Below are 24,968 nucleotides of genomic sequence, written 5' to 3' on the forward strand. Positions count from 1 at the left end.
CAGAGTCAGTAAAAGGGCGAGCAAAATCATTCTAGACCCCTCACATCCAGGCCACTTCCTCTTCGAACCCTTGCCATCTGGCCGGCGCTACAGAGCACTGTGCACCAGGACAGCCAGGCATAAGAAAAGTTTCTTTCCTCAGGCCATCTACCTCATGAACACCTAAATCTCTCCCCTAGAGAGTAAACCGTGCAATACATAATGCTATTTATATTTATAGCTATTTATCACATTCTCTTACTCACACTCCCTTGCATTTGTATCTAGTGACTATTTTTGTATATTGGGTACTTTATATTTCTAAATATTTTTTATCCCTTGCTCACATACTTTATCTTTTCACCTGTCTTGTCACTGTCATTCTGTCTGTGCTGTGGTAGTTCCTGTCACCAAGACAAATTCCTTGTATGTGCGAACATACTTGGCAATAAAGCTCGTTCTGATCCTGATTCTGATTCTGATTCTGAGAGTAAAAATGTTCCAAGTTTCTTAGGGTGCACATGACGGAGGACCTCTCCTAGACTCTCAACACCACCTGCCTAGCTAAGAAGGCCCAGCAACGCTTCCATTTCCTACAGAGGATGAAGAGAGCCAAACACCCCCCTCCCATCCTCACCACCTTCTACAGAGGAAGGATAGACAGCATCCTGACCAGCTGTCTCACTGTATTGTACAGGAACTGCACAGCTTCCGTCCACAAGACCCTACAGTTGATTGTGAGAACAGCTGAAAAGATCATCGGAGTCTTTCTATCCTTCATCGACACCTCATACTACAACCACTACACCCGTAAAGCCACCAGCATTGTAGATCACCCGTTTCACACCTCTCATAGACTCTTTGCCCTTTTGCCATCGGATTGGAGGTACAGGAGCATCCGTGCCACCACCAGCAGACTCCGCAACAGTTTCCTTCCTGAGGCAGTCAGATTTCTCAACACCCTGCTGCTTCCTGATGCTGACCTGGCACAGTGAAACAGTTAACCCAGCATGACTCCATAGACTACAAACTGCCTTCAGTACAGCCCTTTTTTTCCTTTGTCCTGTGTATTTATTGTTCTGTACTTCTGTTCTGTGTTGCACCATGATCTCCAGAGAAATGGCATTTCGTTCCACTGTATACAAGCTATACGGGGGCGTGGTGGCGCAGTGGGTTTGGCCGAGTCCTGCTCTCTGGCGGGTCTGGGGCTCCAGTGCTGTTTGGGGTGACTTGTGATGGACTGGCATCCTGTCCTGGGTGTGTCCCCTCCCCCTTTAGCCTTGCGCCCTGTGTTGCTGGGTTAGGCTCCGGCTTGCTGCAACAAGCGGTTTCACACTGTATGTGTGTTGTGTGTGTGTGTGTGTGTGTGTGTGTGTGTGTGTGTGTGTGTGTGTGTGTGTGTGTGTGTGCTGGGGGATCTGGTAAACAAATATGTTCTGCTTTACCTGGATGACATCTTCTGGGGTTCTATGGAGCATTTACAGCACGTGTGTCAGGTGCTGCATAGACGGTCTAAGCCATTTTAGATTAGCTCAGACCAACCTCAGGGAAGGTGTTGCAGTGGTTTTTGAGGTTTGCAAACTTTTACCACTGTTTTATTTGGGGTTTCAGCTCAATTGTGTCCCCACCCACCTTCCTGCTTTGTGGAAAGAGAATCCGGTCCGCATGGTCCCCAGAAGCCCTCGATGCCTTCCGGGAGTTAAAGACCTCCTTCACAACAGCTCTGGTGCTCTAGCACTCTGACCCAACTCTACCCTTCATAGTGGAAGTAGACATCTTGGTTAATGGGATGGCGGTGGTCCTCTTCTAGCAACAGGGAACCCCACGGAAGCTTCACTCATGTGCTTGTTTTTTGCAAAAGCTGTCACACGCCGAATGCAATTATGACATCAGGAACCAGGAACTGTTAGCCATTAAGCTGGTCCTGGAGGAGTGGCGGCACTGACCGAAGGGGGCCACTCACCCGTTCTTGGTCCTAAAAGATCACTGCAATTTTCAATTCTTGCGGATGGCCTGCAGGCTAAACCTCAGACAGGCACGATGGGCACTGTTCTTCAAGAGGTTTAGGTTCACGGTGTCCTATTGACCTGGTTTCAGTAATATTCAGGCTGACACCCTCTCCTGAATTCATGACAGGGATCTGGTAACTGCTGCACCAGAACCCATCTTGCCAGAATCTTGCTTCATTACTCCCGTGCAGTGGCAATTCCTACTGGAACTTCCAGTTGCTCAGGACAAGGAGCCAGGACCCAAGGAATCCCTAGCAGGACTGGACTATGTCCCGGCGAGAATGTGGTCTCAGACGAATGAACAATCCTGCACCTGGGTCCACTCTCCAATGCGCCGATGTGCCAGCGTCACACACACATATTCTCAGTCGGATACAGGTCAGGAGTGGAGGCAAGCCAGTCTAGTATCCCTACTCTCTGCTTATGCAGCCATGTACTTGTAATCCAGGCAGAATGCGGTTTGGCGATGTCCTGCTGGAAAATGCAGGGATGTACCTGGAAAAGGCAACGTCTGGATGCCCATGTATGTTTTTACAAATTTACATTTATTTATTTAGCAGGTGCTTTTCTAAAAAAAAAAGAGACTTCTAGTGAACTCCATGTAATGTTATCAGCCCAAACACCTCATTCACCAAGGTGACTTACACTGCTAGGTACACTACTTACAATGGATCACTCATTGATACATCAGTGGAACATACTTTCTTTGTGTCACTCACACATTATGGGGGAGCCTGAAGAGCATGTCTTTGGACTATGGGAGGAAACTCACGCAGACAAGAGGAGAACATGCAAACTCCACACAGACTGAGCAGAGATTGAACCCATGCCCGTTCGCACCACCCAGGCACTGTGAGACAGCAGCACTACTCACTATGCCACCCAATTTCTAATGATTCTATATTAATGGTGCTCTCACAGATGTATAAGTTACCTATGCCATGGGCACTGACACACCCCGATACCATGACAGACACTGACGTTTGGACCTGATACTGATAACAGCTTGGATGGTCCTTTTCTTCTTTTGTCCGGAGATCACGACGGCTGTTTTTTTCCAGAAACTATTTAAAAAGCTGGCTCTTCAGACAACAAAACACGAATTCCCTCTGCTACTATTCATCTCAGATGAGACCGAGCCCAGATAAGTTGGTGGCACTTCTAGGCAGTGTTGATGTATGGCTTCTGCCTTGCATGGTCAAGCCTTAACTTGCATCTGTGGTTGCAGCAATGAACTGTGTTGACTGACAAAGGTTTAAAGAAGTATTCCTGAGGCCATGCCATGATCTATTACATATGCATGACCGTTTTTTTAAGACAGTGACACCTAAGGGATTGGAAATCAGGAGCATTCAGAAAGAGTTTTGAGCCTTGCCCTTTGTGCACCAAGATTTGATTGGATTCCTTGAATCTTTTCATTATGTTGTGCACTGTAGAGGATGAAATGCCCAAAATACTATCAATTTGTTTTTGGGGAATACTGGAGAAAATTTGGGGAATACTGACACATCTGTTGGCAAACTGATGACCCTTGACCTACCCTTGCTCTTCAAGGACCAAGCCATTTTTGTAGTCTCCTTATTTACAGTAACATGATTGCCTCATCCATTTAACATCACCTTGTTAATTAATTGTGTCACATCATTATTAGTCCTGAACAACTCATGTACCATTTTTTTTGGAATTTGTTGCAGGCATCAATTTCAGAATAAACATATATGTTAAAAAACAATGCAGCTGATTAAGTACTACATGAAATACCTTGTCTTTATACTGTTTTTGTCTGTATACAGGTCAAAGTAAATTTATATATATATATATATATATATATATATATAGTAGGGGGGCGCGGTGGCGCAGTGGGTTGGACCACAGTCCTGCTCTCCGGTGGGTCTGGGGTTCGAGTTCCGCTTGGGGTGCCTTGCGACGGACTGGCGTCCCGTCCTGGGTGTGTCCCCTCCCTCTCCGGCCTTGCACCCTGTGTTACCGGGTAGGCTCCGGTTCCCTGTGACCCCGTATGGGACAAGCGGTTCAGAAAATGTGTGTGTGTGTGTGTATATATATGTATATCTATACATATATATATATATATATATATATATATATGAATAATGCAAAATTATTTTTTTTATTTAAAAAAATGTTAGCATTTTTCCATAGGTTCCTAGTTTTTTTGGAATGGGAGTTGTATATTCTTAGTTAAATGTATGTCAGATGAAGAAATACAGCTTAAAAAGTCACCATAAACACAAGTACATGTTCTTCTTTCTCACTCATGATGTCACCCAGTACATAGAGCTCCCAGGTTCAAGCCAGTTCTTGAGAGCTGAACTCTTGTTTACTCTTGTCTTTAATCAGAGAGCCAGCACTCTACCAAGGGAATAGAGAACTGTAGATTTAAGCAGCAGGAGGTCGGACTTCTTGATGTACCTGATTGTTTGGAGCGCTTTGGCTTTGAATTGCGAGACACACAGCTTTCAACAGTGGAACCTGGAATGTAGAAGAGTTCTGCTATTTTCTATTTCTCTCTGTACGAAATAGAAGATGCTTAATGTTCTTAATATGATTTTTTTTTTTTTAGGAAAATATATAGAAATTGTAAGATAATATATTAAAAATCCTTGGTTGTTTTTTTCCAAATGATTAATATTACATATTAATAATTATTTTAAAATGCATCATTATATCTTAGATCAATATATTTTTCAGTTTTTATAGTGTTTAATATGTCTGTATCACGTATATTGATGTTAGGGTACATGACACTCAAAAGCAGCGTAGAAAATTCTGTTGAATGCATGGACTGGGTGGCATGGTAGCACAGCAAGTAGTGCTGCTGACTCACGTTGCCTGGGTGGTGCAAGAGAACAGGAGTTTGACCCCTGCTCAGTCTGTGGGGAGCTTGCATGTTCCCCCCTGTCTGCATGGGTTTCTTCCCACAGACCAAGGACATGCATTTCATGTTCCACCATAGTGTATGTAAGTGATGCAGAGAGAGTGTTTTCCATTGATGTATGAATGAGTGACCTGTTGTAAGTAGTGTATCTAGCAGTGTTAAGTCACCTTGGTGAATAAGGTGTATGGCCTGATAATACTACATAGAGTTCTTTGGAAGTCACTTTGTAGAGAATTGTCTGCTAAATAAATGTAAAAGTAGCAAAAACTTGAACATGCACAGCTGTTTGTGCTTTATGATTTATATTTTGAAATAATGCTTTTTTGAATACATTAAATAAAGTAACTGCTAGATACTAATTGAAACATTTACTTTCTCCCTTTATCTAGGTGTTTTTGAAAGTGCCACACTGTGCAGCAAGATGTCGGAATATGCAGCAAGAAATATCTCTCACACGGACTTCATATTAAATGGCTTCTCTGGATCCAGAGAGTGGAAACAACTTCTCTTCATCCCATTTTTCCTCTTGTTTGTAATGTCAATCACTGCAAACTCCATGATTATATTTATAATCTTATCTCACAGGGCTCTGCATTCTCCAATGTACATGCTAATTTGTGTGATGGCTTTTGTCGATCTGGTTATACCAATATTCTGTGTTCCAAATATGCTTCTTAATCTCCTGTTTAACTGGAACCATATATCTCTGATTGGTTGCCTGGTTCAGATGTTCTGCATTCACTTTTTTGGGTCAGTGCAGACTACTATCTTGCTGTGGATGGCCCTGGATCGTTTCTACGCCATCTGCACTCCACTCCATTACAATGAACACATGAGATTCTCTGCATTCCTGAAATTTGTAATTATACCGATGCTCAGAAATGCAGTTTTCATTTCAGCAATAGTTGGCCTAGCTCGATCTTTGTCATACTGCCAGTCCAATGAGATTAAGCACTACTTCTGTGAACACATGGCACTGGTCACCCTGGCATGTGGTCCCATATATGTTAACAATGTTGTTGGACTGTGTACTATGTTCTTCATCCCAGCAGCTGATGTCCTTTTAATTGCTGTTTCCTATGTTAGAATATTTGTCTCTCTTTTTAAGTCAGGCAAATCTAGCCAAAAAGCACTCAGTACATGCATCACTCATATTGTTGTCATGTTCATGAATGTAATTTTGGCCCTAACATCATTTCTTTCCTACAGAATAAAAAATGAGATGTTATCAAACAGTCATATGGTGATCAGTGCAATGTATTTGCTGATGCCTGCCTGTTTAAATCCAATAATTTATGGTATCAGGACAAAAGAAATAAGACAGCAAATAATAAAAGTAATGAAGTGTGGAAAAAGGTTCACACAGCACTGAAGTAAGACAGTTTATTTAAAAAATATTGCTTTGCAAACATGTGTCTTAACTGTGTATTTTTTTTCAAATATCTTTTTAAGATGCACATGTTTGGTTGGCTTATTAAATACTGTTAACTTGGAGTTTTCACAAAGATAATCTTAAAATCATTTAAGTATATTTTTTTGCAGAAGTCAATGGGTCAAAACCATAAACCAAGCTGTGATACATTCTGAGAGAAATATTTTGCCATTTTTGTTATATATTTGGTGACTTAATGATGGTGATTTTTTTTCATTAAAAAAGATGCCATGCAGTGATGATCATGTCTGTCACCAGCATGTGTAGGGAGATGAGTTAACCATCCTTTTTCCTCCGTCTGCTCGTAGCTTCAGTTTCTAGCTTTCATACAAGGTTGTCGAGGGGAAGGCTGATGGAGTTGTTTAATAGTCTTATTAATATGTACTTGCAGCTGAATGCAATAGTTGCTGGTTTGAAGCTCACCTCCAGCTGCAGCACTCTTGAGCAAGGTACTTAGCCTAAATTGCTCTAGTGAAGTTACCCTGTTGTAAAAATGGGTAGATAGTTGTAGGCTGCTTTGGAGAAAAGTGTAGCCTAAATGAATAAATGTAAATGTAGTTATGCTGTATTTTAAGATGAGATACTGATTAACGCACATCTCAGTTCTGCTCAGGCAGAAAAATCCACATCCTGGATAGTTTCCTGGTGCTGAAGAAAGCACTCTGTTATAAAATTTGTTATTGATGAAAATGTATAAACGTATATGCATGCTGCATTATTGTCATGCCCCCATTGGCCAGCTCATCTGTGACACCTGCTGCCAATGAAGGGAACAAGAGATAAAAGGCTTCCCCAGAAGACCTTCAATGTGGAACCTCTGCAAAGAGCATCTGCTGTGCTTCCCCCTCAATTGTGCGCCATGGTTCCTTGTGTCTGGTTTCTCCGGACCTTTTGCCTGTTTCCTCCGTCAACGATTCTTGTTTTTTCCCTTTGGACTCTGTTTGCTGATCACTTGACCCTCGCCTGTTTTTTTGACCACTCTTTTCTTGCCCAATTAATAAAAACTCAAGAAAACGAGCTCTGCTCTTGAGTCCTCCGCTCTATTCCACCCGGCCACAATGACAATCATAAGATCAGTATATTTTTGAATCTGAATGGCATTTTTTTGGATCATGGGAGGGTGTACAAACCCAGAGAAAACATGTTAAGCACTCACAGGCAGAACTTGGATTCTCTCATCCTGGAATCAAGATGCAACAGCTCTGCTATAAAACTGCAACAGGAAGTTCCTAGGTAACACTCACCACAGACAACTTCCTGTTTATTAAGTAAAGTACTCTTGAAGGGATACACTTTATCAGGCTATGCTGAAAACAAGAGTGTTAGTCTATACATGTTCTAGTGCTTCTCATTGTTTTGGAAAGCTGACTCTCTAAGGTCCTTTCGGGGTGTGTGTCCAGGTTAAATCTTGATCCTCAGTCTCAGAAGATCACTTGCAATTGCTGAAGTCTACCAGTGCCACAAGTAACTGTACAAGCTAACAGCCTTAAATATACCACACACACACCATCTGAAACCACTTGTCCCATACAGGGTCATGGGGAGCCGGAGCTTAACTCAGCGACACAGGGCATAAGGCTGGAGGGGGAGGGAACACACCCAGGACAGGACGCCAGTGCGTCACAAGGCCCCCCAAGCGGGACTCAAACCCCAGACCCACCGGAAAGCAGGACCTGATCCAACCTGCTGCACCACCGCATCCCCCTTTAAATACACCATTACAGTGCAAAATTAACAATGAAATTGTCCAGGTTCCTGCAAAAATCAGTATATACTCAGACATCATGGAAAGGAGCAATTTTTGGGTACATTGCTTAGGAACACTTGCTGTTTCATTCATTCGTGTCAGACATGTTTGAACAAAGGAGGACAGGCAGGTTGAATTGGAAGTTAAGATAATTAGAAAACAAAGTCCTACTATTATTCCTCACCTCTAACTCCAAATTACTTGTCAAGTTTAAAGGACTCTTTGCAGTCACACAGTGAGTAAGGGATGTAGAGTATGAGGTCAATTAGAACGACAGGTAATGTGTAAGAGTTGGGTCATCTCAGTTTGTTAAAATAGTAGTATGAGTAAATTCACACATTCCTTGCAATGCTTAACCTGGACAAAGTCAAACTTGGACCACTGGCACCAAACGTCACAGAATCTATCCCAGTCTTTTTTGATATCAGGCTGTATACAGCACATCAAGAGGACACAAGTTACCAGCAGAGATTCCTGATGTATTCTGTTCCCTCCCAAGACAAACCCATTTCAGTAAAACACCACATGTAACTCAAACCATGGATAGCGGTTTGTGGTCACCTCTATTGCCTTCACATCAACCAATAAAAAGTGGTGAAAGATAAATTGATAAAATGAGGAAGATGGGAGTCACAGAGGAATCGTGAAGTATGTGGAGTAGCCCTTTAGCACCTTTGCCTAAACCTGATGCCTTGGTTCCCCTTCTATGTTGATTACACAGAGACAAATGCAGCTCCAAAGTTCTGTCTTGTCAGGCCTTCCTGCAACTGTCATCAAACCTCTACAGCTGATACAGAACGCTGCTCCCCGAGTTGTGTTTGACTTGCCAAAACATTCCCATGTATCTCCTCTACTCGTTTCTCTGCACTGGTTTCCCATTGCTGCCCAGTCCAAAGACCCTGGCTCTGGCCTACAGATTCATCAGTAGAACGGCTCACTGCTATTTACAAGACTTGATCAACCGCTACACCCCAGTCAGATCACTTCGCTTGTTTGTTTCTACCCGCTTGGTGGTCCCACGCATGAAAGGCAAAGCATGGAGGTCCTCGGTTCTGGCTCTGTTGTGATGAAACGACCTCCCCCCTCACTCAGAACTGCTGAAACTCTGTCCACATTTAAAAAGGGTCTTAAACATCGCCTCTTCCAGACTCACATTTCCCATGATTTCTTAAGCTTATTTTAGGTGTAAATGTTCATTCACTATAACTTTATGATCATGCCCAGATAAACCTTTACACAGCCGCTACTCTTGTATGGTATGTAAATGTCTGTGTATCTCAAAAAAAAAAAAGTTCTGGGAGGGTGATCAGAAATCATTTATTCTGAGTTTTCTGTAGCTACTCACATGATGAACATTGGTGTATATAGTGGAAAGAAACAAAAACTTTACTTTAGAATTACATGTCTGCAACTATGTCTCTCTTTCTCCTTGTAATGCACAAATTGTATTTTTCTGAGGTACATCACTTTGGAGGATAGCGACTGCTGAATAAACAAATGTAAATCTAAATAATAAAAATAGCATTATAACAAGAAAAGGATTGGAAATTATTCATTTATTCATTTATCCATTCGTTCATTCAGTCCAGTTCTGATTGAATCAGTATCTCTAGTAATTCAGTTAAAGTGTGTTTAATTTGTTTTTAGTGTACTACTAGATAGCACAGGATACAAAATCTGTACTAATATTGTTCTCATACTTACACACTTATGAAACGTGTTTTGTATAGATATTCTTATAAAATAAAATTTTCTGAATTGCTGTCACACAATCAAGGATATGCTGTATAACCAAAAATTATCTAACTGAAGTTCTCTAGTTTCACTAATTAGGCACTGGCTACAGAATGGTGTGCTTTCCAAATCAGACTGTGGTCCAGCAGTTTTACCCTTAGGAATACTTTTGTGCAGCAGTATGAAAATTATTATGGTTGCTGTTGACATTGGAACTGAGTTCAAAAAGGTTTGGAGAACTCTCTCCTGCGAGACACTGTTAACAACTGACACCCCACACCCCAGGGATTGTGCTTTGATTTCTTTGAACAAAAGTTTGGAAAACTAAACTGGACTGTCTGAGGTTTTCTTTAGTTTTTGTGAAAGTAGCATTAGACCCTGTATGAAGCTGAAACAGATTACATCCCAGAATTTCATAATTAACCATTATTTATGCATTTCTTATAAATAAGTTGATTGAAAAAGAATTAAATATGTATACATGTGTTAGGTTTTCTTAATAACGTGTTGTAAAGCGCAATGCATTTTTATTATTGTTAATCAAATAGGCAAACGCATCAACCATACTGTATACAAGTAAAAAATACAGGTATATATACAGGAATCATAAAATATGGTGTCATAATAGTTATGATATTAAAGGCTTGTGCATGAGAGTCAAAGCAAACAGTTAAAGGATTGTGGGAAGTCCTTAGGGAACATGACCACTATGCTATGTATAAATTAAGCTCTGTGGCAACACACAAATATTTCATGTTTTCAAGCACCCTTCGACAGGCACAGCGGATGAGAAACAGTGGAAGAAAGTAAAAGGAAATACCATCAACAGGTATGACGTGTGCTGGTTTGAACTAAAATATGATGAATGGTGTTACATGTTTTAGTTTGGCATTTTAGTTAAATTTATAAAACAATTGCATATGCACTGGACTATGCAACTTTTTTAATATGGTTTAAATCTCAACATAGGTGTGACAATGGACAAGTGGTAGATGTCATGATCACACGTCTTATCCCCTAACCTCCCACCACAACCCACATATTTGAAAAGTTACACCCTAAACCTCTGTGTCATATTTTTCTCTGTCAAACACATTTCAGGTCAAGAAACCAAAGTGACATGGCTGAAGAACTTCCTCAAGCCAACTTCTCACATACCAGGTTCATTTTTGAAGGATTTCCAGAACTCTACAAGTACAGGCGGTTGCTATTCTTGCCATTTTCTTTAATTTATATGCTGACCATATTTGGCAATTCATTAATAGTGATTGTCATTAAAAACGGTCAGAATTTGCACAGCCCCATGTATTTACTTATGTCTTCCTTAGCCATTGTGAACATAATTGTCCCTACAGTGATTGTGCCAAATATGCTTTTAGGTTTTCTGTTTGACTGGAATGAAATCTCCTTGGAAGGATGCTTAACTCAGATGTTTCTCACTCACTTCTTTTCCTCCGTGGAGTCTACCGTCCTCCTGGCTATGGCCTTGGACCGACTAGTGGCCATTTGCAATCCATTGCGCTATGTGGAAATTGTGAACACTGCTGCGCTTGTAAAGTTTGTAGCCCTGACCTTGATAAGGAGCGGCTTGATCATGTCTATCTTAGTAGCTTTGGCCCGCTCTTTGACATTCTGTAGCTCAAACATCATCAGGCACAGCTACTGCGACCACATGGCCCTTGTCAGTCTGGCATGTGGAAATAAGGATAAGAATGACAGCATAGGCCTGGCAGTGATTGTTGTTTTTGTTGGCATTGACATTTCCATCATTGCCGTCTCATACATGCGGATTTTGAGCGTTGTTCTGCACGCTGCAGAAGCTGAGGACCGCTGGAAAGCATTCCACACCTGCAGTACTCACTTGCTTGTTATGATGTCTTTCTACCTGGTAGGGAGCGTTACATTTCTGTCACATAACATCGGCATTGATATTGCAACAGACATTAACACCTTTTTAGGTATACTGTACATAATTTTTCCTGCTACTGTAAACCCAATTATTTATGGAGTCCGGACCAAGGAAATAAGGAATGCCATTCTAAAAATATTCAAGGTGAGTTCAAATAAAGTGATAAATATAAATGTGTCAGCAGTGAAAGTTTAATCTACTCGACTGTATTTTGTACAGTAAAATCTTGTAATTCATGCCAACCTCCCTTTCAGATATTAGCTTCAGTTTCTTTGTTGCCGGCATTCAAAATATTTGCATGACATTGCAAGTACAAACAAAAGCCATATACCATTAATCTGAAAAATATGCTGAGAAGAAATTGAAACATAAAAGGAATTATGCTTTATTCCCGCTTTTTCAGTTTCCTATGTCAGATAAAGTTTAAATTTTTTAAAAACAAAACATATAGGTTTCTCAAATAAGTAATTTTGGGTCTGCTGAGAGTCTGTTGACTCTCATACAATCATATAAAAACAGTTTGAGGATAAAGAGAATCTGTTGTAGTTTGAGAAAAGGTTCATCTCGACTGTGGTATGCTGTACCAGTGCGAACTGCTGCCTTAGATTTCCATCAATGAGATCAAGCATTGTACCAATACTCACTGAAGTTTAACCTCCTTCTCCTTACAGTGCATACACTGACTTTAGTTGAAGCCCTATCCAATACAATTACAACACATGATATCCCTAATTACCAACGTGGCCTAAACACCAAAGCACATATTAACTAAAACCAAATGGTACAGAGAAATGATTGCATTTTAATTTTTCATTAAGCTGAAACAATACCTAAAATTCCACTCTTTTACAAATGGGATATGAACCAACACATCCCTGGGCATCAGCAACTTTTCCCTATAAAAGCTTCAGCTGATGACACAATGAATACATTGTTACAGCACAGTTTAAAATTCAGTAGGAGCTGAGAATGAAGTTTGTCAGATTTTTACAGTATATTAAAAGAATTAATTATTTTAAAATAGCCGGTTGTTTGAAATGTACAGTATAAAAACACATGAATGTTCATAAAAAAAATAAAATTTCCTGAAGAAAACATTTTCTAATGCTGAATGTGAATTAGTATGTGCTCATATGTTAGAAAACCTTAACAAAATTCGCTAGTGCTGAAATTCACTCACATTAAATCCATATCTTTACATTTGTAAAAAAAAAAAAAATTAAAATGTGGCTTTCATTTCACCTGTAAGGCTGAAATGACACATCTTTCATCAGATGAACCCTCAGAGGACACTTATTTTGTGAAAAGTCAATAGTTTTATCTCAAGATTAATTTTCTTCCCAAAGTACTCACTTGTACTGAAAGTCTCAAAAAAGATATATATTTTATATTTCATGTTTGATTAAAATAAAGTATATTTTCAGCTAATTTTAAGTACTTGTAGAAAATCCATGCTATAAACTTGAAAACAAATTATATTATGGATTTTAATGCTGTAATCTAAAATTTGTCATAAATGACTATCTTAATGAAATTATTTACCTAAAAACAAGAATTATTACATAGTACTTATTGCGTATACAGTATATTTTCACATTAATGAATAAAGTTATTTCACAGAAGCATCTTGTCCAGGGGTACGCTATCCTACATCCCCTGCTTCTTGCCTCACTGAGACCCTGCATTTCACCTGCATTTCCATGTCACGTCAGCTGAGTTGGAAGCAAGCGGTTACTCATAACATATGGGTGGATACATAGATATTTTAATTTTTTAATTCTTTCAGGGAGTGTGGTGGCGCAGTGGGTTGGACCACAGTCCTGCTCTCCGGTGGGTCTGGGGTTCGAGTCCCACTTGGGGTGCCTTGTGACGGACTGGCGTCCTGTCCTGGGTGTGTCCCCTCCCCTCCCCTTCTGGCCTTGCGCTCTGTGTTACCGGGTAGGCTCCGGTTCCCCGTGACCCTGTATGGGACAAGCGGTTCTGAAAATGTGTGTGTGTGTAATTCTTTCAGTGTAAGTGGCATTGACTTCTGTTCATTGTAATTGAATTTATGACAACCATGAAAATATACAATAAATTAATGCAATCTAAAAAAAAAAAACAGCAGTTTATTGTATTTTAATACTGTATAATATAACAATGAAGTCTGAAACCATTGCTCAGCTTCCAAGCATGCAGGGCCTTTCTGAGAGCAAAACTGTCCGCGGTCAATAAATAGGAGGATAGTCCTGTGTTTCTGTCTGAAGCCTCTCTTCTAGGGAATACCATAGGTAATAAAAAGGGAAATCTAAGGGACTCAATGTACAGCACGCAACAGATACGTTATGAGGACCAGTGATCAACAAGGATGTGTCCTAATCACTTCTTGCACCACTGTTAACACAATTAGGCTGCAACTTTTAAATGACCAGCAGAAGGAAAAACAACACTCATGGGTAATCCTTGAAAGCAGAAAACTAGTTCCATCAAAACACCTGAACCTAATTTTTTAAAACCCTTATACATTAATCAGGGAACATTTGTTAAAGAGAGTGCCAACTTGGGAAAAACGAAACAACTTTTTTACTGGCATTTATAAGTTCCAGATTCTCTCAGTGTCAGTACAATAACCATTTCTCACCATTTAATTAAATTTCTGTTGCTTAAATCAAAATATTAACAGTGTTAATTTTTCACAGAAAATTTTATTGGTGGAAAAATATTCAGAGACATCTAGTCGTGATGAAACAGGATAAAACAAACAGGCTTCGGATTCCATTTCAGTGGAAGTGAAATATACATTAAATTGAGTGGTCACATTTTGTACCACATTTCATTCCACAAATACTACATTTTGTATTGCTGCACAAAATCAAAAACCACCAAGGTGGTGCAGGGAGAAGCCCTGATGCCTCATCACTTGTAGGTTGTGAGTTCAGATCTGTCTTTTGTTTATGGATATCACCAAGGTTTTCTGGCTTCCTGCCACATTCCAAAAATATATTTCACATGGGTCTAAAATGTCCTTTATGTGTGGATGATATTACTATTAAAAGGGCTTTTCACAGGGTGTACATTGACTTACATATTCTGGTTCCTGGAATGGACTCTAAATCACCAAAGCCTAAAATGGCATAATCACACACACAAACACACACGCACACACGCACACACACTTTCAGAACCGCTTGTCCCATACAGGGTCGCAGGGAACCGGAGCCTACCCAGTAACACAGGGCGTAAAGCCGGAGAGGGAGGGGGACACACCCAGGGCAGGACACCAGTCCATCACAAGGCACCCCAAGCAGGACTCGAACCCCAGACCCACCAGAGAGAAGGACCATGATCCAACCCACTGCGCCACCGCACCCCCCGAATGGCATAATCAGTTACTGAGAATAGATTAATGAACTTACAGTAGTACATTATATTTTCTATCAATTACATAATTATTAAATGTGAAATGATAATATAATAATTGTCACTGTTATGACACTTACATGGGGGATATGGTGGTGCAGTGGGTTGGACTGGGTCCTGCTCTCTGGTGGATCTGGGGTTCGAGTCCTACTTGGGGTGCCTTTTGACGGACTGGTATCCTGTCCTGGGTGTGTCCCCTCCCCTTCCAGCCTTATGCCCTTTGTTGCCGGGTTAGGCTCCGGCTCTCTGCGACCCCATATAAGACAAGCAGTTTCAGACAAGGTGTGTGTGTGCGTGTGTACAATTACATTATGTATTGTATAAAGAAAATATATCTGTTTACAATATGATGTCAGTACATAGTCTATAGGATGGCTGGTAGCAGAGTTATTTCTTTTGACCCAAAGGTCAGAGGTTTGAGTCTCACCTCCAGCTGTAGTACCCTTAAGCAAGGTTCTTAGCCTGAAATTGCTCCAGTGAAATTACCCAGCTGTATAAATAGGTAGATATTTGTGGCTACCTTAACATCTTAAGTCATCTTGCAGAAAAGTGTCAGTTAAAATACTAAATGTCACGTAAAAACGCAGGAGCACCAGACTCAAGCTGTAAGTGCTGTGGGAGCCAGATGAAATGAAGAGGGTTTTAAGGGCCTAGACTCCTATTCTGTTTAGGTACTCTTGCTTCTAGCTCAGCTGGCTTGACATGGAAATGCAGGTGACATTCACCCCAGAAAGAAAAAAGGAAAGGAAAATACAATTAGAATTAATTAAACGAACCAAAAAATGTTTGTACCTATAAAAAATGTGTAACTCATACTTTTGCCACATACCATATATACCATAGTATATATACCTTAATGCATACACACACACATTGAATGAAACCACTTGTCCCAAGCAGGGTCGTAGGGAGTCGGAGCCTAACCCGGCAACACACCCAGGATGGGACGCCAGTCTGTCACAAGTCACCCCAAACAGGACTTGACCCCCAGACCCACCAGCGAGCAGGATTAGGCCAAACCCACTGTGCCACCACACCCCCCTTAATATACATAGTATAGTATATGTAGTACAGTATATATACCGTGTATATTAAGCCTTCACACAGCTGCTACTCCTGTATTGTACATAATTCTTGTTTGTGTACCTTAAAAAAATTTGTAGGAACATGATCAAGAATCGTCTATTCTGAGTTTTATGCACCTACTCGTGCGATGAACATCAGAGCATTTAGTGGAAAGAAACAAACTAACTTTACTTAAGAATCTCACCTCTGTAACTCTGTCTCCCTTTCTCTTAATGTAATGCACAAATTATATTTCTCTGAGATGCACATCGCTTTGGAGGAAAGTGTCTGCTAAATGAATAAATGTAAATGTAAATATGGACATTCACTGTGTGGAGATTCACTTATCCGGACTTGAAGTATTGTAGCACTCACTCTGGTATTATGACTCTATTGCCATTTTCTGGATTTTTTGGGCCATAAGTACACCAAAACAACAACAAAATGCATCTGACCCCAGGAAGCTGAAGAATAAATTGTTAAAAGAGTTTATCTTTATTTCACTCTTTCCTTGTTACTGTCAAAATTGTCAGGAAACTTGTAGTCTATGTATATAAGATTTCAGCTGAATAGCACCCATAGAATGCTATAAATTTTAAATTGTGAAACATATTACTAAAGATTATTGTTTCATTCAAAAAATTTACTAGAGTTCAGAAGATTATTTTACTTTCTCCTACAACATATCTCATAGCAGCTGTCATTTGGGCCTAGAGATTTGGATCTTTGTTTGCTTCTGTGAAAAAAAAAAAAAAATTAACTAGAGGACTTTCCCTTTACCAGGGGAATACAGAACAGTGGATTTAAGCAGCAGCAAGCCTGAGTTATTGAAGTTCTGCGAACGGGAATGTGAGGAGCATACTAATTTCAGATACCAAGCTGAACACTTTTCCATCTCAGTTTTTCACCAAGGAGTGACACACTGGAACATACAGTCATAAGTACTTTGCATATTCCTTTATTGTCTTTAATGTATTTCAAATTCAAACGGAAATGTAATCCACACACACACACACACATTTTCAGAACCGCTTGTCCCATATGGGGTCACGGGGAACCGGAGCCTACCCGGCAACACAGGGCGTAAGGCTGGAGGGGGAGGGGACACACCCAGGACGGGACGCCAGTCCGTCGCAAGGCACCCCAAGCGGGACTCGAACCCCAGACCCACCGGAGAGCAGGACCGTGCCCACCCACCCACCCACCGCGCCACTGCGCCACCGCGCCAATGTAATCCATATTACCTAAAAAAATGCTGAAGATTTAAAATATGACAAATATTGCACGATATTACACAGAAATTGTTACTTAAGTATTTTTACAATTATATCATAAAAAAATACTCTAAGGGGGATAAACTTTATTAGCTTTTCAATGATGTGTTCTTGTGACTGAGTGCAAAAGCAGTTCATATGAAAAAGCTGCATAAATTTTTGTTAAATATTTCCAGTAGAAGCATTTTTCAAGCATTCCAGACAAAAATGGTGTCATATTTTTGTTGTGTATAGTGTACTTGTTTTGATTTAAATTAATAGAAAAAGAGTGTTATCTTATGTTTTAGTCATTTTACAGAGAACGAGAAAAAAAACCCTGTTTCTTTCCTTATCCAGGTTTTGTTCAAGGTAACAATTCAACATCATGCAAGAATACATTGTCAGAAATTTCTCCCACACAGACTTTGTCCTAATTGGTTTCTCAGGACCAAGAGAGTGGAGACAACTGCTCTTTACCACCTTTCTCTTCATGCTCTTGCTATCTTTAGCTGCAAACTTAATCCTTATGTTTACCATAATATCACACAAGACCTTGCATTCTCCAATGTATCTGCTGATATGTGCAATGTCTTTTGTTGACCTCAGTGTAATGATCTTCTGTGTTCCAAACATGCTCTTCAGCCTTCTACTGAACTGGAACCATATATCTCTCTTCGGTTGCTTGGTTCAGATGTTCTTTGTTCATATAGCTGGTGCCTTCCAGTCTACCATTTTGCTGTGGATGGCACTGGATTGATAGTTTGCCATCTGCACTCCACTCCACTAATGAGAACATATGAGGTTCTCCACTTTCCTGAAGTTAATTAATATCCAACCCACTGCACCACATACACACTTTCAGAACCGCTTGCCCCATAAGGGGTCATGGGGAACCGGAGCCTACCCAGCAACACAGGGCATAAGGCCAAAGGGGACACACCCAGGATGGGACACCAGTCCACCACAAGGCACCCCAAGCGGGACTCGAACCCCAGACCCACCAGGGAGCAGGACTGTGGTCCAACCCACTGCACCACCACACCACCCAGCACACCACATACATATATGTATATGTATATATATACACACACACACACACACACACACACACACACACACACACACACACACACACAGACACACACACTTTTAGAACCGCTCATCCCATACAGGGTCACGGGGAACACAGGGGCGTAAGGCCAGAGGGGGAGGGGACACACCCAGGACAGGAACCCCAGACCCACCGAACAGCAGGACTGTGGCCCAACCCACTGCGCCACTGCGCCACCGCACCCCCCCATATATACAAAACAAGACCATATACATATATAACATCTAATTATATTTTGAAATGATTATTGATTGATAATATTAATGATTCTGAAAAGGCAGCCCAGGATTCCTTTTATATCTGATCTTGCAATCTCTATAATTCACAAGAAATAAATCATATAAAGAGCATTATGCATTTTCTTTTTCGTACAGACAGAAATAAAAAAATGGCAAAAGTGTTTTACATTCCAGGTTCCACTGTTGAATGCTGTAGGTCCTACAGTCCAAAACCAAAGCCTTCTTCACTTTCAGGTTCCTGAAACTCCAACAAGTCTGACCTCCTGCTGCTTAAATCTGCTGTTCTGTATTCCCTTGGTAGACTGCTGGCTCTCTGGTTAAAGACAAGAGTAAACAAGAGTTCAACTTTGAAGGACTGGCTTGGAACTGGGAGCTCTATGTCCTGGATAACATCTTGAGTCAGAATGAAGAGTACGTATTTGTGTTTCTGGCAGTTTTTTGCAAAGCAGAAGCCATAAATCCTAGAAGCACCGCTGGCTTCTCTGGGCTCGGTGTCATCTTAGGCAGAGAGTACTGCAGTACACTCATGTTTGTCGTCTGACAAGTCAGAAATTCAAATAGGTTTGGAAAAAAACAGCTGTCATGTTTTCTGGGCCAAAGAGGAAAAGGGCCATCCAAGCTGATATCAGCGGTTCGAAAGCCAGCGCATGTCACGATATGGGGATGTGTCGGTGCTCATGGTATGGGTAAATTTTGTATCTATGAGGGCACCATTAATGTAGAAAAATACAAACCATCCAGATGCCATCCTACCAGGATTTCAAGGCGCGGTTCCAAGTGGTGTTTGGGCTTCCTAACACAGACCAGGTCGCCAGTGAACACCTCATAGAGCACAGTCAAGGCGACCGCTGTGTTGCTGACTATGCTGTCGAATTCCAGACCCTGGCTGAGTGGAGCGGCTGGAGCAAAACTGCTCTATTAGCCCAGTTCCATCACGGCTTGAACCCCGGGTTGAAAAGGGAGCTGGCCTTTAGTGGAGAAAACTGGATGCTCGATCGCTTTATCAAGACGGTGGCGATGCCGGACAATCTCACACAGGATCGAAGCCCTCGTCCGAAGCCGGCCATGGAAGGGTCCTCCACTAACCGAGCTGAGTTGGAGCCCATGCAGGTCGGGCACGGACAAATCACCCCTGAAGAATGACAGCGCAGACTCCGGGACCGTTTATATCTCTATTTTAGGAGCTCCAGACATTTCTGTGCCGACTGTCCGGCCCGCTCAGAGCCTAAGGTGAATAGGACATTGCGGTGTAACTGTCTCACAGTTCCCATAGTCTTGTCCTGGGGGGAACGCACTGTTACGACACACGCTCTCGTTGATTCGGGAGCTGAGGGCTGTTTCATGGACGCAGGCTTTGTGAATAAAAACAGCATTCCCCAGCGCTGGTGGAATGTCCGGCTGAGAGTGAGCACGCTCGATAGGCAGCCACTGGTACAAGGGTTCGTCAATACCTGGACCGAGCCCTTGCACTTGGAGGTGGGGGCCTGCCACAAAGAAAATCTGCAGTTCTACCTCATCGCTTTGCCCGAGATACCAGTAATTCTCAGTTTTCCATGGCTCACCCTGCATGACCCCGTCTTCCGATGGAGTACAGGGGAACTGGTGGCTTGGGGACCTCAGTGTGATGAGAACTGTTTGTGGTTGCCATGCAGAGCCACCTCTGTCGAGTGTTCAAACTCTCCCCAGCAAGTGAACATCCCGAGGGAATATCAAGACCTGGTGGAGGTCTTTAGGAAGGAGCAGGCCTCCATGCTACTGCCGCACTACATCCGCACCGACCCTGGGACTGTGCCATTGACCTCCTCCCGGGGGCTCCTCTCAATGCGGAGGAGCAGCGGCTCTACTCCGAGCTCCTCCTGGGTGACTAAGCTCCTCACCCTATCCCTAAGGGTGCGCCCAGCCACTCTGCGGAGGAAACTCATTTTTGCCACTTGTATCCGCGATCTCATTCTTTCGGTCATGATCCAGAGTTCATGACCATACGTGAGGGTAGGAACGAAGATCGACCGGTAAATTAAGAGCTTCGCCTTACGACTCAGCTCCTTCTCTGTCACAACAGACCAGTACAATGTTCGCATTACTGCAGACGCCGCACCGATCCGTCTGTCAACCTGTCGCTCCATTTTTCCCTCACTCGTGAACAAGACCCCGAGATACTTAAACTCCTCCACTTGAGGGAGCAACGCCCCCCTAACCCGGAGGGGGCAATCCACCTTTTTCCGACTGAGAACTATGGCCTCGGATTTGGAGGTGCTGATTCTCATCCCCGCCGCTTCGCACTCGGCTGCAAACCTCCCCAGTGCACGCTGTAAGTCTTGATTCGATGAAGCCAACAGGACCACATCGTCTGCAAAAAGCAGAGACGAGATCCTGCGGTCACCAAAACAGACACCCTCCGTTCCCTGGCTACGCCTAGAAATTCTGTCCATGAAGATAATGAACAGAATCGGTGACAAAGGGCAGCCCTGGCGGAGTCCAACATGCATCAGGAACAGGTCTGACTTACTGCCGGCAATGCGAACCAAGCTCCTGCTCCGGTCATACAGGGAATGAACACCCTGTAGCAACGAGCCCTGAACCCCATAATCCGAAAGTACCTCCCACAGGATGCCACGAGGGACACGGTCGAATGCCTTCTCCAGGTCCACAAAACACATATGGACTGGTTGGGCAAACTCCCATGAACCCTCCAACACCCTAGTGAGGGTATAGAGCTGGTCCAGTGTTCCACGGCCAGGGCGAAAACCGCATTGCTCCTCCTGGATCTGAGGTTCGACTATCGGTCGGATTCCCCTTTCCAGTACCCCGGCATAGACTTTCCCAGGGAGGCTAAGGAGTGTGATCCCCCTGTAGTTGGAACACAACCTCCGGTCCCCCTTCTTAAAAAGAGGGACCACCACCCCGGTCTGCCAGTCCAGAGGCACCATTTCCGAGCTCCACGCAGTGCTGCAGAGGCGTGTCAACCAAGACAGCCCCACAACATCCAGAGACTTGAGAAACTTGGAGTGGATCTCATCCACCCCAGGAGCCTTGCCACCGAGGAGTTTTTTGACAACCTCAGCAACTTCAGCCAGGGTAATGGATGAGTCCCCCTCCGAGTCCCCAGCCTCAGCTTCCTCTACGGAAGGCGTGTCGGAGGGATTGAGAAGATCCTCAAAGTACTCCTTCCACCGCCCGAGGACATCGTCAGTTGACGTCAGCAGCGCACCACTTCCACTGTAAACAGTGTTGGCAGAACACTGCTTCCCCCTTCTGAGTCGCCGGACGGTTTGCGAGAATCTCTTTGAGGCCGACCGAAAGTCTTCCTCCATGGCCTCACCGAACTCCTCCCAGGCCCGAGTTTTTGCTGTGGCGACTGCCAGAGCCGCGTTCCGTCTGGCCCGCCAGTACCCATCAGCTGCTTCAGGAGTCCCATGTGCCAGCCAGGCCCGATAGAACTCCTTCTTCAGCTTGACGCCATCCCTTACCTCCGCTGTCCACCACCCTGTTCGGGGATTCCCGCCGCGACAGGCGCCGGAGACCTTATGGCCGCAGCTCCGAACTGCCGCCCCGACAATGGAGGCGTGGAACATAGTGCATTCAGACTCAATGTCCCCAGTCTCTCTCGGGACCTGGTTGAAGCTCTGTCGGAGGTGGGAGTTGAAGACCTCTCTGACAGGGGCCTCCGCCAAACGTTCCCAACAGACCCTCACTATGTGTTTGGGCCTGCCAGGTCTGTCCAGCTGTTTCCCCCACCATCGAATCCAACTCACCACCAGGTGGTGATCAGTTGACAGCTCAGCCCCTCTCTTCACTCTAGTGTCCAAGATATATGACCGAAGATCAGAAGAAACGACTACAAAGTCGATCATCGACCTCCGACCTAGGGTCTCCTGGTGCCAAGTGCACTGATGGACATCCTTATGCATGAACGTGGTGTTTGTTATGGACAAACCGTGACTAGCACAGAAATCCAATAACAACTCACAGCTCGGGTTCAGATCAGGGAGGCCGTTCCTCCCAATTACGCCCCTCCAGGGGTCACTTTCGCTGCCCACATGGGCGTTGACGTCCCCCAGTAGAACGACAGAGTCCCCAGTGGGAGCGCTTTCCAGAATGCCCCCCAGGGAGTCTAAAAAGGCCGGATACTCCACACTGCCACTAGGCGCATAAGCACAAACGACTGTGAGAGACTGTCCCCTGATCCAAAGGTGCAGGGAGACGACCCTCTCCTTCACCGGGGTAGACTCCAACACATGGCGGCTGAACTGGGGGGCTATTAATAAGCCCACAGCTGCCCGCCGCCTCTCACCCTGGGCAACACCAGAATAGTGGAGAGTCCACCCTTGGTCGAAAAGAGTGGTTCCAGAACCCAAGCTGCGAGTGGAAGTGAGCCTGGCTATATCTAGACGGTATCTCTCAACCTCGTGCACTAGCTCAGGCTCCTTCCCCGCCAGTGAGGTGACATTCCAAGTCCCAAAAGCCAGAGTTGGCGCTCGAGGTTTGGGTTGGCCGGGCACTCGGCCCCGACCACTGCCCAAATCACAATGCACCGGCCCCTTACGGCCTCTCTGGCAGGTGGTGAGCTCACCGAAGAACGGCTCCATGTCTTGGCTTCGGGCTGAGCCCAGCCAGGCCCCGTGGGCATAGACCTGGCCACCAGGCGATCGCATGCGAGCCCCTCCCCAGGCCTGGCTCCAGGGTGGGGCCCCGGTGACCCCATACCGGGCGGGGTAAACGAGAACCTTGATTTAATAGTTATAAGGGAGTTTTGAACCGCGCTTTGTCTCGTCTGTCACCCAGGACCTGTTTGCTCTGGGAGATCCTACCAGGGGCATATAGACTTCAATTAAGCACCTGACTTCAACTGGAGCACTTGTCTACAAAAACCCCCACTCGACCACTTCCCAGTTGCAGCATATTACTTGAGACAACTGTCCCCACTGTGCTTTCTAACCTACCTCACCTTTTCCAACTCCTGTTTCTCATCATTCCCCAGTTCCGTTCCATGTCTTTTTAGTAACGACCACCCGCCTTGCCCCCCAACCATGACTTCAGATCCTCCTCTCCGCTCAGTTCACCGATTGACCAGCCATATGTCTGTCCTTGACCTGTCCCTGACCATGAGATCACGTCTAATCCTTTGGTACTGAATAAATGATTGTGCACTTGGGTTCAGCCTCCTTTATTTGCCATAACAATCTGCCGATCGATCGACCCCGAACAACTCTGGATCATTCTTGTGCCTAGTCCATTTGATAAATGAATGAGCCTGCAGCTGTGTCCGTTGCTTTTTCCGGACCCCCGTTATGACAATAGATTTGAACTTTTTATTTAGCAGATGTTTTTTTCCAAATTGATTTCCAATGAACTCTATGTTATATTTTCACTCCACACACCTTATTCACCAAGGTGATTTACACTGCTAGATAAATTACTTACAATGTAAAATAAATTTAAATCCAGTCATGTTTAAGATAATCCCTCTATGCTGCTGGGTGCAATTAATTGCTGTAATACCCTCTCCTTCTATTGCACTCTCACACTTTACCTCAAAGCAAGTTACAATGTTAAGCTACTTAAACTTATTTACCCATTTATACAGCTGGTTAATGTTTACAAGAGCAATGGAGGGTAAGTACCTTGCTCAGCTACACTACACCCGTACACAGGATTTGAATTTGCAACCTTTATAGCCAAAGACAGCAGCATTTTCCACTACATTATCAACTGCCCCCATGTGTCGAAAAGTTACAACAGATTTAGTTAAACCAAAAGAGCCCTTTCACGTGAAGCCGCAAAAAAAAAAAAAAAAAGAAAAGAAAAAGCACCCAAAAAACATTCCCCAAGCAGTCCTCTCCAGCAGTTTTCAGACCAGCTGCTTCAATGTCCATCATGAAGTTCACTCAAGGGGCTGCAGCTGATTGTCATTAATTAGTCTGAGGCAGGGGGATTTGAAGAGCTTTCCATCAATACAACTCCATCTCTGCCCGTGTGCTGCCTTCCACCAGCTTATACTTTGGAGAAAAGCATCATATAGATGAATTCATTTAAAGATCTAGTTAAGTTCTGTAAATTTTTTTGCAGCTACAAGTATACTTTGAAAAGCTCATTGTAATACCTATATGGACTTTGAGATACATTAAGATTACAACAAGTATACACACACACATTTACTGAACCGCTTGTCCCATATGGGGTCGCGGGGAACCGGAG

At 43.3% G+C, this 24,968-nt stretch overlaps 2 protein-coding genes across 2 annotated transcripts; both read left to right on the forward strand.

Moving 5' to 3' along the window:
• Positions 1-4,470: 4,470 nt before the first annotated feature.
• Positions 4,471-6,232, forward strand: LOC108934723 (olfactory receptor 52D1-like; the record flags this gene model as incomplete). Its single annotated transcript, XM_029255843.1, has 2 exons — positions 4,471-4,485; positions 5,274-6,232. A coding segment is annotated over exon 2 (927 nt), but the record flags the coding sequence as incomplete, so codon positions are not given.
• A 4,685-nt stretch (positions 6,233-10,917) lies between these two features.
• LOC108934722 (olfactory receptor 51E2-like) lies at positions 10,918-11,901 on the forward strand. Its single transcript, XM_018752780.2, has one exon. The coding sequence runs from the start codon at positions 10,918-10,920 to the stop codon at positions 11,899-11,901; it is 984 nt and encodes a 327-aa protein (XP_018608296.2).
• Positions 11,902-24,968: the final 13,067 nt, after the last annotated feature.

The sequence above is a fragment of the Scleropages formosus genome, chromosome 10, assembly GCF_900964775.1.
Source record: "Scleropages formosus chromosome 10, fSclFor1.1, whole genome shotgun sequence".
Lineage (NCBI taxonomy): Eukaryota > Metazoa > Chordata > Actinopteri > Osteoglossiformes > Osteoglossidae > Scleropages > Scleropages formosus.